The sequence below is a fragment of the Narcine bancroftii genome, chromosome 2 (genome assembly GCF_036971445.1).
Source record: "Narcine bancroftii isolate sNarBan1 chromosome 2, sNarBan1.hap1, whole genome shotgun sequence".
Lineage (NCBI taxonomy): Eukaryota > Metazoa > Chordata > Chondrichthyes > Torpediniformes > Narcinidae > Narcine > Narcine bancroftii.
In genome coordinates this window covers 327,283,643-327,298,689 of record NC_091470.1, presented here as the reverse complement: position 1 = coordinate 327,298,689, position 15,047 = coordinate 327,283,643, and the positions used below count along the sequence as shown (strand labels likewise).

The window sequence follows — 15,047 nt, the reverse complement described above, 5'->3', positions numbered from 1 at the left end:
TTTGAGTCTTTCACTATTTTGCTCATCAAGAACCTAAATACCTGCACCTTAAAAATGTTCACTCTACCCACTCCTCCTGTCACTTCTCAGCTTTTTTCTCTCCTACCTTCCCACCTTTATCCACCTATGACCACCTGTTAGCCTGTGCTCCTCCTCTTCCCCCTCCCCCCATTTTTAAAATTCAGGCATCTGCCTGTTTTTACTTTATACTGACAAAGGGTCCAGGCCCGATATGTTGGTTACCCTTTACTTCCATGGATGCTGCGTGACCTGCTGAGTTTCTCTAGCACCCTTGAGTATTGCAACAGGACAGTTCCCTTAGAGTAACCAGAGAGAGTTCCAAAGACTCTGCACCTCCCTTTTCATCTATAAGATGTTGTTCAAAACTGATAACTCTTTCGGTTGTATTTATTGAAAACACTCATTACACTGGGAGTTCCAAAAGTAAAGTGACAGTTTAAGAGAGGAGAACTTTTTAAATTATTGTAAAGGAATGATTTTTTTCTGAGTATATTGTGCTTGATTTTCACCATTGCATTTATGTGTCACCCAGGTACACTCTTGCCTCAAACATGGTTATCTGGCCTCCCTCCTTGTCTGGTTCAATTTGTTTTTTTTAAGCACTCCCGAGAAAAATCAGACGCTATTAAATCACATTTGTTGTCAAATACAGATTGTTGTTCTTGTCATGGAGAGTTTCATGAATTTTTTTTATTTCAAACAGATCATGGCCTTAAAACCATATGACCTTCGAAGACGATTATATGTAATATTTAGAGGAGAAGAAGGGCTGGATTACGGTGGTTTGGCCAGGTAACTCTCAGTAACAATTAAAGATTTTTTTTTCAGTGAGAGATAGCAAAAGGTGATGATTACCGGCAATATATGCATTTGAAAATCCTAAAGTACCCCAAAATGTTTCAAATAAGAATAATTTTTTTTAAGCTGACAAAATTATTACTAGTCTCAGATGTAAGAGTGAGAGTGGTCATTCAGGTCTGTTGTATTTGTTCAAGGACTGAAAATGTCTTTTTTTTTCTCCCCAAAATCCCGTGAACTAATTAGTTGAAGTATATACATTTTCTTTTATTAAAATTCATTGGAAGAACAGCTGATGAGAGACTGAAGGATATTGCTGGTCTGTCAACAAATGGAGCAGGTTCTGCCTGCCCCCAGCAATGCCCAAACCTGCCTTGTTTGGTGGGGTGCAGTCCTCAGAACCACACTTCAGTGGTAAGTGGCCACGTGGCTTACCTTGACTTTTACACAGATATTATTTATCTTCATGTAATAAAACAGAAATATACCATTACAAAAAATTGTCTTTAGTCTGCCATACGGCCGACAAAGATTCGCTATCAGCAAAAGTTGCCCAGTGCCCCTTGCAGACAGAGAAAGTGAATCCCCCCCCTAGGGTCACTGAATGTCCATGGCTTTGCCTCTAGCGCTCCCACAGCCTCCTCAGACACACGGCCTTCAGTCTGAACCATCAGCAATCCGAGCTCCAGATGCACACCTCTGACATGATCAGGAAGATTCTGGCACCTTCTTGTATCCCAGGACTATTCCTGGTACCCCTTCAGGCAGTCTCCAGCAGTCAACAGCCTGATGTGAGTAATTTGACAGCAGTTGCCAGCAGCCCACATCCTATGGGGGTACCTCGTCTGCTTCCTGTGTGATCTTCAGCCTCAGAGCCCCTCACTGGTCTGCCACCGGTGGTCACCGGCCTATGAGTTGTCTTCTCTGCTTCTCCTTCTCAAATGGGGTTGGCCTCCCCATTTTATGGTGCCCTGTGCCAGTCCTCCGCTTCACCAGATTCTGCAACCCCTTGTGGCTGCCGCCAATCATAGGCGCCACCATCTTGGGCAAGACCCAAGAAGGTTGAGGGATTTTAAAATAAACCACTGTCAGTTCTTTTAACAAGCCGTTTAAAGCCTGTACAGAGCTGACAGTAGTCAGACTAAGCAGTTGGAGCCTGCAGGGGATCGCTGAGACTTTGCTCTCTGTGTATCCACAAAAGTGGCAGCGCTGCCCTTGCAGCAGTGCCTTTTTTTTTGGTTTGACCAAAACCTACTTTCCCCACACCACCTCTTAACCCCAAGCCATTGGCTAATTCATTTACTGCAGGAGTGCCTGTGGAGGGCAAGAATTCATACCACTTTCTTCCTGAAATCCAGATTCTCAGCGCAGTAGTGAGGAAGGCAGGAATTTACACCAGGTTTTCAGTGTTGCAGCATGGAAGCAAGGATTCACACTAGATTCTAGTGTAGGAATGTGCTGGGGTGGTGGAAGATGTATGGTATATGTACATGAGTGAATGGACTGAAAGAGCAAGAACTAGATTGAATCAGCATTCTGCAAGGTACCAGTCAACTTTATCAAATTCCTTTTGAAGATCCACATGTAAAGTATGTCCATATGTACAAAATATGCTCATGTAATAGTTGATCCCATGTAAAAGTTGACACCCCCCCCCTCCCTTTTTTGACCCAAAAATCGCAGGTTTTCCATATAACACGTGTAAAAGTCAACCTCTCTATTTTTGGCCCTATCTGGCTACCCATCTGAGGTCCCAACACCCTGACTGCGGACATATGACTTTGACCCAAAAGATTGGTTCAAAAAATTTGATTATTACTTGTAGGGTCGGTACTTTTAGTATACCAGTTAACCCAAGACTATTACAATGCCAACAACCATTGTTTGAATCTGCTGTAAAGAGTTTGTAATTCTCACTGTGACCGTGTACATTTCCTTCGGGTGCTCTGGTTTCATCCCACATTCCAAAGATGTTAATTGGTCATTTGCATGTAATATGGTAGCCTGGGCATGAGCCTGAGTGGCCTGCATATCATACTGTATCTCTAAATTAAAAAATTAATCAGCTTATCAATTTTCTTTATCATTTAATGAAATTGAACATCTTATTTGCTTTTTAACATATTTTTGCTGACTGTCCCTTAATTCTCACTTGTGGAAATATATTATTTTAACTGTAGCTCATTTCAATGGACATTCCCACCACTGACTTTGTTACCAGAAATATTTTTTCCTCTTCTTTTGAACAGTGGTTTAACCTTGTCAGTCTGGTGAAAGAACTTCAGTGTCAGATTTGAACAAATAAATATTTTTTAAAATTTAAATTTAGACATACAACATCATAACAAGCCCAACTATCCTATGATCCCATGCCATCCAATTACATCTAATTGACCTACAGACCCCATACATTTTGAAGGGTCGGAGGAAAACCACACCGACATGGGAGAACATATAAACTCCTTACAGGTAGTGCCAATTTGGATCTGGGTCGCTGTCACTGTAACTGTGTTGCACTAATCGCTGCACTAACTGTGCCATTTCTGGTTTCCCCCTTTTCTGTGAGGAATGGCGAATCCAGTAATTTCCATTTTCTTAATCATCTTAGTAAAAGATATTTATCCTACCTTTTAAAAACAAGAGATGCATCAAGCATCTTTGAATAGGAAATTACATTAATAATCTTGTAATTTGAGAACCTTACATGCTCTTCTATCACCTACCAATCTTGTACTGGAATATCCATTTAAGTAATAAAGATGGGAGTGAAATATTGGCTGGGTTTATTTTTAAATAATCAAAACATGGTTGACACCAATTTAAAATGACATTTATTTATTTTTTATGCAGGGAATGGTTCTTTCTACTGTCGCATGAAGTGTTAAATCCAATGTATTGTCTTTTTGAATATGCTGGAAAGAGTAACTATTGTTTGCAAATAAATCCAGCATCCACGATTAATCCGGATCACCTGTCCTATTTTTGTTTCATTGGACGATTTATTGCGATGGTAAGTATAAAATTCTTGAATCAATTAAACTGTTTAAGTTGTAAAGCACAAAAGAGTTAAATAGTCATGTCCTTGGAAAAGAATTAAATAGTCATGTCCTTGGAAAAGAGTTAAATAGTCATGTCCTTGGGAAAGAGTTAAATAGTGACGTCCTTGGGAAAGAGTTAAATAGTCATGTCCTTGGAAAAGAGTTAAATAGTCACGTCCTTGGAAAAGAGTTAAATAGTTATGTCCTTGGAAAAGAGTTAAATAGTCATGTCCTTGGAAAAGAGTTAAATAGTCATGTCCTTGGGAAAGAGTTAAATAGTGACGTCCTTGGAAAAGAGTTAAATAGTCATGTCCTTGGAAAAGAGTTAAATAGTCATGTCCTTGGAAAAGAGTTAAATAGTCATGTCCTTGGAAAAGAGTTAAATAGTCATGTCCTTGGGAAAGAGTTAAATAGTGACGTCCTTGGGAAAGAGTTAAATAGTCACGTCCTTGGGAAAGAGTTAAATAGTCATGTCCTTGGAAAAGAGTTAAATAGTCACGTCCTTGGAAAAGAGTTAAATAGTTATGTCCTTGGGAGTGAGCCTTTGAAAAGGGAAATAAAGCTAAAATTAGAGATTAATTTGCACTAACCATTTGATAATTAAATCTAAATGGAAAACTATTTCTCAATGCAATACCACATTAATAAAAATGTTTTACTACTTCTTTCAGATTGATAGATTAAATACCAGGCCCAAGTTTGAAATTATAGGTTGAATTTCTGCAGAGATTAGCAAAGGCAGATTTTGTTTTTGGAAGAGCTAAAGGTAGGTTGGCCCATAAACAATGGTTTAGCCTGCCCTCTGCTGGTTACATTATGTGATAGCAAAGAAATCTGGTATTTGATAGAAGGCAGAGAAGCCAGTAACTTGTCTGGGCATGATCGTAAAAATTTTATAATTGAAGAGGTTGGCAGGATAACTACTTTACTGTAATTATACATGAAAGGGGGCCCACTGGTAAGTTAAAGAAAAGATTTAATTTATTGTAAACCTGAACAAACCATTAAGTAAATATAGTCTCAATCGATTATAACCATTGGTATAAATATTCAGATCTTTGACATGTGTTTTGAATTGTTGAGCAAAATGAGTTAGACTTTTACATGCAATAGGAATGCTACGCTGAAATATACAGGGACGATGTGAATCTATATTAGACACAAATGGCACCTCCCCTGCACCACATACTGTAGGACTTGAATATAAATGAGCTTCGACAGGAAGGATGAGTCTTATATCTATAATATAGAAAGATGATTAATTACTTGCTGATTTGCTTGTGAGTCAATTGCAATAGAACTTATTGGGTTCATCCAAAATTATGTTTGCCGCTGCAGCATGCCTGCTTATCTGAAAACATTTTCAAATTCCAACTAGAAGCGGTGGTGTTCATTGGTGAATCTTCTGGGTTTCCTGCATGATTAGGAGAAAGATCATAATCAAAGACAAGTAAGGGACTATTTCCTTTAGGTTAATGCTCCTATCATAAAATATCTCAGGAACAAAAGTTTTTCGAATCAATAAAACCTGAGACCTTTGCCTTCAGACAAACCTGGAACCCTACATGAACTTCTTTGCCAGTGCAGGACAAGGTCACTGTCACCTGGACTTAACCCCTGGAGTCCAAAGTATGTGAGGAGCATGATGAGAACATTTATGTTATCCTGTGTAGCAGTGCAAAAGAAAAAGAAAGAAAAACAATAAATATTGGATATATTCAGTGTCTCTATAAACAGTTTGGGTAGAGATTTGATGGAACTTCATTGACCTGATGTCTGCAGCTGCTCTGTATCTTGACAAGTACTTACAGCATTTACTGTTTTTAATATCGAGACTTTCAAAGTTTGTGTTGCCTGCTTATTTCCATGGTTTAAGATACATCCTCAATCAAGACAATTAAAAACTGAGAGTGGAAAGGATAGATCTGTTTGTTATCATCCATAGAGAAATGAATGATGGAGGTAGAACAATGAATGACTTTCAACTGAAAGAGTTTGAGAACATAAACTAGAGGACATAGGTTGAAAGTGAGGGGAGAGAAATTTAATAGGAAGCTGACTGATAACTTTTTTTACATAGACTGTGGTGAATGTATGGAACAGGCTGCTGGAGGAGGTGGTTGAGGCAGATACTAGTGTAATGTACTATTGCAAGAAGAACTTGGATGGATTCAGGGGAGGGCTAGGTTTAAAGGGATATAGCCCAAATATAGCAAGTGGATCTAGTGTGAGTGGAACATTTTCCTTGGCGTTGGCAAGTTGAGCTGAATGTCCTGTTTCCACACTTTATGGCTCTAATATTTTATGCAGTAAAATACTTATTGTCAGTGTACCTAGCAGCATACTTGAATGAATGAGAAATATCTGAACCTCCAGAGTTTAATTTTTTTTTTCGATTACAAGGAAACAAAGGTCTACTTTAGGGCAGGAGATCATTGTAGGGGTTTCTTAGCATAATGTTCAACAAACAGAGTGATGGCAGGCAGGTCAACCATTAAAATTATTTTGACTTTGGAAGGGGAGGGGGCTATCTGATGCACAGCATCATGGGGAAATCAGAATATAATAGCTAAGGAGAGAGATAATAATTTAGCTGGAGAGTGAAAAGCATCAATCACACATGGTGGTGGGAATTGGAAGAGAGGCTATGATCAACTCTCAATCCGCTTGGATTACGTAATGGATCTTCATTAAAAATTGGATTTTCCTTCTTGGGTAAACCATTTGAACCTTGTTGCTGAGCTAACATAGCAGAAATTTCATTGCAGGAATACACCTCTTTACTCCCTATAGGGAAAGTGGGAAAGATCATGTCCCAATATTCAATCAAGGAGTAAAATATTAATCAACCACATCGATTCATTTAACTGATAAAATTTTGCACTAGTAAGATTAACACGATAACTTTATTGCTTCCAGATTAATAGAATCCATATTTATGCTCTTTATGAAGTAACAAAGCAAAATTCTATTTCTTATAGGCTCTTTTCCATGGAAAATTTATTGACACTGGATTTTCACTACCATTCTACAAACGCATGTTAAACAAGAAACTCACAATTAAGGATCTGGAATCCATTGACCCTGAATTCTACAATTCCCTTATCTGGATAAGGTATGTGCTTCTTAGTCAGATTATTATAATTTTACTTTAATAAACAGGTAGATCCAGATCAATCTGTGCTCAAATTAAACTCACAAGTTAACAGTAAGTGGATTTTAATGGATTGGGAATTTAATTTGACTAATTCCAAACTAGCTGACAAAATTCTGATAAAGTGACACTTTCTAGACTTCTGCCAATGTATTTGTTGAGTTTACAAAATAGACTTTTTTTATTTCTTTTCTCTGTACTTCTAACTTGCTTCTCATTTTGGGCAAAGTTTGGGGAATAGCTATTAGAAGAGCATGGATGTGAATACATTATCACAACCTAAACCCAATAGATTTTTTCCTCAAAAAAAATTATGATTCTGGTTAACCTACTAAGTTTTTGAAAAAAAAATGTCTAGAATTGCTGGGTAGTTTACACTGGTTTTATCAAGGCCAAACTGGCTTAAACCATATCTCTTCAATTATGACTCAAAATTTATGCAATCCTTAACCATGGTTTAAAGTTTGGCTGAAACTCATTTCATCACAAATGCATAAATAAATGATGATGTTGATTTGTTGGCTAATGATGTCTGAGGAGAGTCTGCAAAATGGCATGTTTGATCAGTTTTTACATATTGAAAGTCATTCATTTTGAACTAATTTCCTAATGTCCACAAATGAAACTGGTAAATGACTCTTTCATAGATGAACGATTAGAATTTCCATTGGTTTGTAACTTTTTATGGAAATATGTATTTCATGTTTTTCTCTTCACCCATGAAAATGATTTTTGGGTGCTTTTGCTACTTTTCTTATGAGTTTGCTTTACTATTTGCTTGATGCCAATTATAGTACTGACTTATCCTAAGCTGACTGATTCAGGATATTATCTATTAAGCAGTCAGAGGAAGACTGACAATAGAATTTTATGGCGTTGAAATTACAATGGCAAATAATATACTTAATTGACAAATTAATGCACCAATGTTTTATAATATTAATGAATCATTTCACATAGGGATAACAATATAGAGGAATGTGGCCTGGAAATGTATTTTGCAGTTGACATGGAAATTTTAGGAAAAGTTACCTCCCATGAATTGAAGTCAGGAGGATCTAACATTTTGGTGACAGAGGAAAATAAAGAAGAATACATTGGGTAAGTATTTTTTCTTAACCCGAAAGAAATCAGTCATAATGTGTTCAAATCATACATAATATACATAGTAGCTTAAAACTGTTAATACATCCACAAGAACTGAATATTTATCATCTTATAAGTTATTACTTCTAAGACATGTTAATTTTATATCTTCCCCGCTATTAGTCTATATCATGACAACATTTAATGTTAGCGATAGTTTTTTGCATATATATTCTACAGAGTACATATACACTGAAATTCTTATGTGCTGCAGATAAACAGATATCTCTATAAAAAGTTATAACAGTAGAATTAATTGAATTTAAAAAGACAATAAGCACATTAGATAGATAATATTCACAGTTATCCTTGTGAAAAAAAGTGACTAAGCAGTAGCGCAGATAATTGTGGTCTCAGACCAGTACCTTATTAGTGTAACAAGGGGAGGATCTGATAGCTGTTTTAAAGAAACTGTTCTTGAACCTAGAAGTGCTGGCCTTCAGTACCTTGGTTGTGACCTTTATCACATCGGCTTCCTTCGTGAGGTAGAACCTAATGTAGATGTTTTGAATGGATGGTAGGTTGGAACCTGTGATAGATCTAGCTATGTGTGCTACCTTCTGTCGCATTCTGCTTTCGTGACCACTTGAATTTCCAAAGCAGACTGTGATGGAACCAGTCAGTGTATTTTTCACAGTGCACGTGTAGAAATTTGATACAGTATCTGAATACATGACAAATCGCATTAGACTCCTGATATGTTTTTTTTGGCATCTTCAATGAACCAAAATGTAATTCATGGAAAGCGGTATCGAGCAAAATTTGACATTGACGCCTTAAAAAGATAACGGATGCACGATCAAAACTTGTGGTTACTGAGATAGGTTTAAAGAAAGATGGTAAAGAAATGCATTTAGAAAAGAAAGTTTAGGAGGGTTTGGTAGATAAATGGTCAGGTGGTTACATTTTGGTGTAATTAGAGTAGTCATGATATTGAAAGGATTGAATGTTTGGAGGGAATGACAGAGAAATGGGATGAGGCTTAAGGAGATATAAAAATGAAGGTGAAAATTGTACATTTGAGAGCTATCAGCAGAAAAACAATGGGATGCAAAACAAGAGGACAAGTAGTTAGGTTATATATGAAAGCCAAGATTCAATAAACTTTATTAGAACTTTCTAAATAGGAGTGAGATAGTATTAAACATCGAGGATACCAGATATTTCAGTGGAAGGTTGAGTTTCTTTGTGCTACAACATCTTCATCTTTCAGCATTCTTGGTTGGGGGTGGGGTGGTGGGGAGGTGGGGGGGGGGAGGAATTAATGTTATGTGAAGAGAACAATGCAAAGATGTGTGTAAACTTTGGGTTTCCAAATGCAAAAAATATAGTCACTGAAAATCTGAAATGGGTCAAAACTCTACCAAGAAGTATGTACAGTCATCGAAATAGTGCGACTATTTGTTCTGTGAGAAACAACTGTTTAGTAATTGTAATTCAACCATGTTTGTCCTGGTTAAAGTTTAATCTGTCAACAGATATCAGATTTATTGTCAGGGTACATACATGACATCACATACAACCCTGAGATTCTTTTTCCTGCGGGCCAGGCATAATTACCACTTCTTGGTAGTGCAAAAAAAAGCTGTACACAATGTACATATGTAAACAAATAAAGAAATGTAAAACAAACAATAAAGTGCAAAAGTAAGAGTCCTTAATCAGTCCCTAGTTGAGATTTTTGATGAGGTGTCTGACGGTGGAGGGGTAGCAGCTGTTCCTGAACCTGGTGGTGCGAGTCTTGTGGCACCTATACCTCTTTTCTGATGGTAACAGTGAGAACAGAGTGTGTTCTGGATGGTGAGGATCCTTGATGATTGTCGCTGCTCTCCAACTGCAGCATTCCCCGTAGACATTCTCAATGGTGGGGATGGTTTTGCCTGTGATGTCCTGGGCTGCATCCACTACCTTTGCAGGGCTTTACACTCAGGGGTATTGTTGTCTCCATACCAGACCATGATGAGTGGAAAACATTGCTGTTCTGCAGGATCCAACCACCCGGCACTAATGTTAATGGCTCCATTCTGGATTGAAACTGTTGGTAAAAGGAGCTGATGGTGTTTTTAATTAAAAATCTCCAACTGTGTGGTATGTGCCCAAGATGGCAGTGCCTGTGCTCGGCACAAGGTCACAAGGGGTTGCAGTCTCCGGAGGAGCAGATCTGCACAAAGCACCAGAAATGGGGAGAGCACCCCCGTTGAGAAAGAGGAGCATAGGAAATTACCCTTCAAAGCAATGACCACGACAGCGGACCAGTGAGAGGTTTAGCGGCTGAAAGATCCAGCTCTGGGTTGCTGGAGCCTGGCTCGTGCAAACAAGGTATTGGAACCAGGATTCAAGAGGGTGCAGCGTTCAAGAAGGGCCTCAAATGCTGAAGGCTTCCCATCATATTGGAGGTTTGGATCTGAAGCTTGGGTTGCCAGTGGATCAACGGGCTGAATGGCCGCAGAGGCTGCGGGAGTGGAGTGCTAGAGGCAAATTCACGGACACTCAGTGTCTCTGAGAGGACCTCTCTTTTGCTTCTCTTTCTCTTACTGTAAGGGGTTTCAGGCAATACTTCCTTACGACAGGCAGAAGAAAATTTTGTGTAATATATTTTTTATTATTACTCAACAGTAAAGGAAACTTGAATCTATTGCTTATTCCTAATTGCTAGACTACTTCAGGCTGTGTGTCTGGAGTGACACAGAGGCCAGAAAAAGAAAGGATATAAATTTTCTTTTCCTAAAAAAATTTAACAAATCAGACTGGTTTACTGCTGTCCAGATGCTTCCTAGATGCCAGTACAGATATTATCTTTTTAATTACAGTTATAAATTAATTACCCAAATTTAAATATCATAGCTGTCATGTGGGATTTGATATCTTGTCTGCTAATTAGCAGTCCAAATCAATTAATTGGTTAACCACTGTTGCCACAGAGTATTTTTTTGTTGCACAGGTAAAACTGGGTTCAGTGCCAAACAAAATATTGGGGAGTAATTTCTCATATTACTATGTGGGATGATACTTTATGCCAGCAGAAAGGATACAGAAATTAATGAGATACCTAACTGTCCACCTAATGCAGCCCTTTTCTTGGTGTTACAGGAGAGACTGCAGGTGTTGGAATTTGAAACTAAAAACACAATCTGCTAGAGGAACTCAGCAGGTCAAATCAGCATCAGTGGGAGTAAAAGCATGGTTGACATTTTGAACCAAAGCCCTTTATTGAGACTTGAGATGTAGTAGTAAAGCCAGTGTAAAGAAGTCAGGGTAAGGGAGTAGACAGGGATCCTACATGGATCAGTAAACCCAGTGGAGGTGAAAGATGACATACAGAGGCAGAAGATTGGCAGATGTGAGACAAAGGGAGAGAAAGCCTTAGAAATAAAGGGTTCAGGTGAAGGAAGACAAGTCATACAGGGTGGAATGAGTGATTAGAAGACAAAGGCTGCCAGGGGTGGAATCTGATAAGAAAAGATGAAAATGGTGATATGTAGAGAGACCAAATGGAACTGAGATTACTGGGGAGGGGAGGGGGGGATAGAAGGGGCAAGAGAGCAAAAGAATCCAGTGGGGAAATGAGGGTGGAGGGGAATTGAACTAAAGAGGATATTTTGAAAAGCATCAAAACGCTGCTGCAATGGCCAATCTGAGCTCCTGCTGTTGCATACCTTTTTAACTCCCTTTTCCATTCCACCCCGAATGTCTGTCCTAAGAATTCTCCATTGCTAGACTGAAGCCCAAAGTAACTAGAGCAGTGGTTTTCAACCTTCCCTTCCCACTCACATATCACCTTAAGCAATCCCTATGGCATCAGTGCTCTGTTATTTGTAAGGAATTGCTTAAGGTGGTATGTGAGTGGGAAGGGAAGGTTGAGAACCACTGCTCTAGATCCAATTGTTACTGAAATATTTTGCTTGAGAAAAATTGTCATTGGTCCATTTCCTTTAGAGTTATGAAACTGGAAACATAACAAGTCAATTAAATATGATTTGAAGTGGTCTTCAAATTTTTTTTCTTTCCACTGACATACCACCTTAAGCAATCCTTTACTAATCACAGAACACTTATGGCATAGGGATTGCTTAGGGATTGCTTAAGGTGGAATGTGAGTTTAGGGAGTAGTTTGAAAACCACTGAACTAAAGGAACAACTCCTCATATTTTACCTGGGCAGTTGACAGCCCATGGTACAGATGTAGAATTTTTAAATTTCATGTAATGAGTTCCCTGTCTTCTTCTGTATCCCTTTGGCTCTTCCCCATCCCCCCATTTTTGTCCCCTTTTCCCTCTAGCCCTCTACCTAGTCTCATTTCCTTCCCACCCCTCCTCTTTGGGATCATCCCCCTCCACCCTCAACTCCTCACTGAAGTTTTCCACTCCCTCTCCCCCACCATCTTTGGTTCCATCTGATCTCTTTATACCACCATTCTCACCTCCTTTTCTTATCAGATACCCGCACTGGCAGCCTTTGCCTTCTAATCACCCAACACCCTATTTGACTCATCTTCCTCGACCTGAACCCTTTGCTTTTCTTGGCCTTCTCCTTTTGATATCTGACAGTTTACTGCCTCCATTCATAATGTTTCACCTCCACCGAGTTTACCACACCACCTGGTGTCCCTGTCCAATCCATGTCACCCTGTTCTCTTTACACTAGCTTTTCTACCTAATCTCTCCATTCTCAGCTCAAAACCTCAACCATTCTTTTTTTTCTGCTGATGCTGCTTGACCCATGGAGTTCCTCCAGCAGTGTGGGTTTGGGCTTTCTTAGTGTTCCTGGATTTTCTATTCTTTTTAATTTCTTTCAGATATTGCTACTCACTTACTGCATTTGAGACAGTCAGAATACATAAACTGCTTTCTTTGATCCTGGCATATTGTTCAGTATACTTTCTGCAGTTTCTTGAAAGCATGATCTTCCATTGCAGACTAATGGCAGAATGGCGATTTACACGTGGTGTGGAAGAACAGACCAGGTCTTTCTTGGATGGCTTCAATGAGGTGGTACCTCTTCAGTGGCTCCAGTATTTTGATGAAAAAGAGTTGGAGGTGAGATTGTTACCCTTGCTGATTAAGGTTTATTGCTTGGAGAAGTTAAGTAATAATATAATTAGTATTTTCAGGTAGTTCGCATTATTTTTTCAAGTATGTTCTTATCTTAAATCTCAGACTATTACAATTACACTAATAATAAAAGTGGTTTACTAGCTAAACATGCTTGTGATTGATTTTTAGTGTTATGACATGCATTTGATTTTTCTAATTTAATTCCTATTATTCAGTTTGCCTTTGAAATTTATTATTTCAGGCAGTTCATTTCAGATCACAGCAATGCCGGGACAATTTATGATGCCACTTTTCTTTCTAATCAAGCCGTTTTATTGAGCTTCCACCACTGGGAATGGTTTCTCCTTTTGCACACTATCAAAATATTTTCATGATTGCGAAATGTGGTTGAATCTCCTTTTAAATTTATTGGATTCAAGGATCAGAACCATGACTTCTGCTGTTTCTCCTCATAACTGAAATTCCCCAATACCGATGGCATTTTGGTAGATGGTTTTTTTTTCACTCTTTTCTGAGTCTTGAGCATAAGATTTAAACCAGTATAAAACATGACAATTTTGTTGGAAGAAGAATAAATGGGCCACATAAACTGAACTGCAGAACTGTAAAAAGAGATAATTTTTTTTTTAATGTGTATGTGCCCAAATCTTCAATTATCACAGGTTAAATTTATTAATAAAAATAGCTGAAGCAGTCTGAATTTGTTATCAAAAGCATAAAAAAGTACCTGACCAAGGGCCCAGGCCTGAAACATTGGTTATCTTTTAGCTATCAAGGATGTTGTGTGACCTGTTGAGTTTCTCCAGCCTGTTTGTGTATTGCACTCAACCAAGCATCTGTAAACCTTTTTGTTTAACTCCAAATTTAAATGTTTAACACTGGTTATGTTCCAGATGTTAACCACTGCTTTTTGTGCCTTAGCTGACTTTATTTCCATCTTATGACGTAGAAGACCAAATGTGTCATCAAGTCTATTCCTGCTACAAGCCATCATTTTCTCTTGTTATTTTCTCTGTAACCTATTATAAATAGATTCTACAATCACAATGGGGCCTCTTAACAAACTGTATATTGGCCAATTAACCTATTGACATGTCTTTGGGAAATTGAATAACCTGGAGGAAATCCAAGTAGTCACAAAGGGAATGCATAAATTGCACAAAGCTGTCATCAGAGGTCCTGATTGAATTTGGGTCATTGGAGACACGAGGCAGCAGCTCCATTTGCTATGCCATTCCCTTCTATTCATGTTGAACCATTCCTTCAATCCTTCATTTAGAAGAGATTTCCAGGGATTAATTAGAATGTTATTACAAAACCAGCAACAATACATTGTTCAATTAAGAACTACAATGGTCCATCTGTCATATTACAATCTTCCAGCAAATGTTTCTGTCTTTTTCCCTCCAAGACTCATCTAATCTCCTTTTGAAAACATCTAAGCTACTTGCCTTCACTTCATTCTGTGTTTCACATTGTAATCATCTATGAGTAGGTAAAATTTCTCCATCAACTTTTATCAGTTTTATTTTTACCATATTCTTTTGGATTTCCTCTCAAGTGGAAACAATTGCTGCATGTCTGTATTAATTCATTCACATTGATAAAGATAATCCTAAAGTCATATTTAAGTTTTCTCATTCTGAAATCAAAGAACTTTCATCTGTTCAATCTTTCTACATTGGTTCCAGAAATGGGAGATGACATTCTTGTAAATCTATCTCTTCTCACTTTCTCGGTGTTGCTTTGCACTTTTTGCATCATGGAGACTCGAACTGTACATGGTGCTCTGAAGTGCACGATGGTGACCTTTATACGAAAATTGTACGAATAAAT

General features: G+C 38.2%; 1 protein-coding gene across 9 annotated transcripts in view; it reads left to right on the top strand.

Moving 5' to 3' along the window:
- LOC138755644 (NEDD4-like E3 ubiquitin-protein ligase WWP1) overlaps positions 1 to 15,047 on the top strand; it is a 140,887-nt gene that overhangs the window by 112,682 nt on the left and 13,158 nt on the right. For all 9 annotated transcript variants that reach the window (XM_069922004.1, XM_069922009.1, XM_069922006.1 and 6 more), the window contains 5 exons: positions 725 to 813; positions 3,670 to 3,829; positions 6,839 to 6,972; positions 7,972 to 8,112; positions 13,073 to 13,193. In XM_069922004.1, coding sequence (XP_069778105.1) covers positions 725 to 813; positions 3,670 to 3,829; positions 6,839 to 6,972; positions 7,972 to 8,112; positions 13,073 to 13,193 — 645 coding nt within the window. The remainder of the gene's footprint in view (positions 1 to 724; positions 814 to 3,669; positions 3,830 to 6,838; positions 6,973 to 7,971; positions 8,113 to 13,072; positions 13,194 to 15,047) is intronic.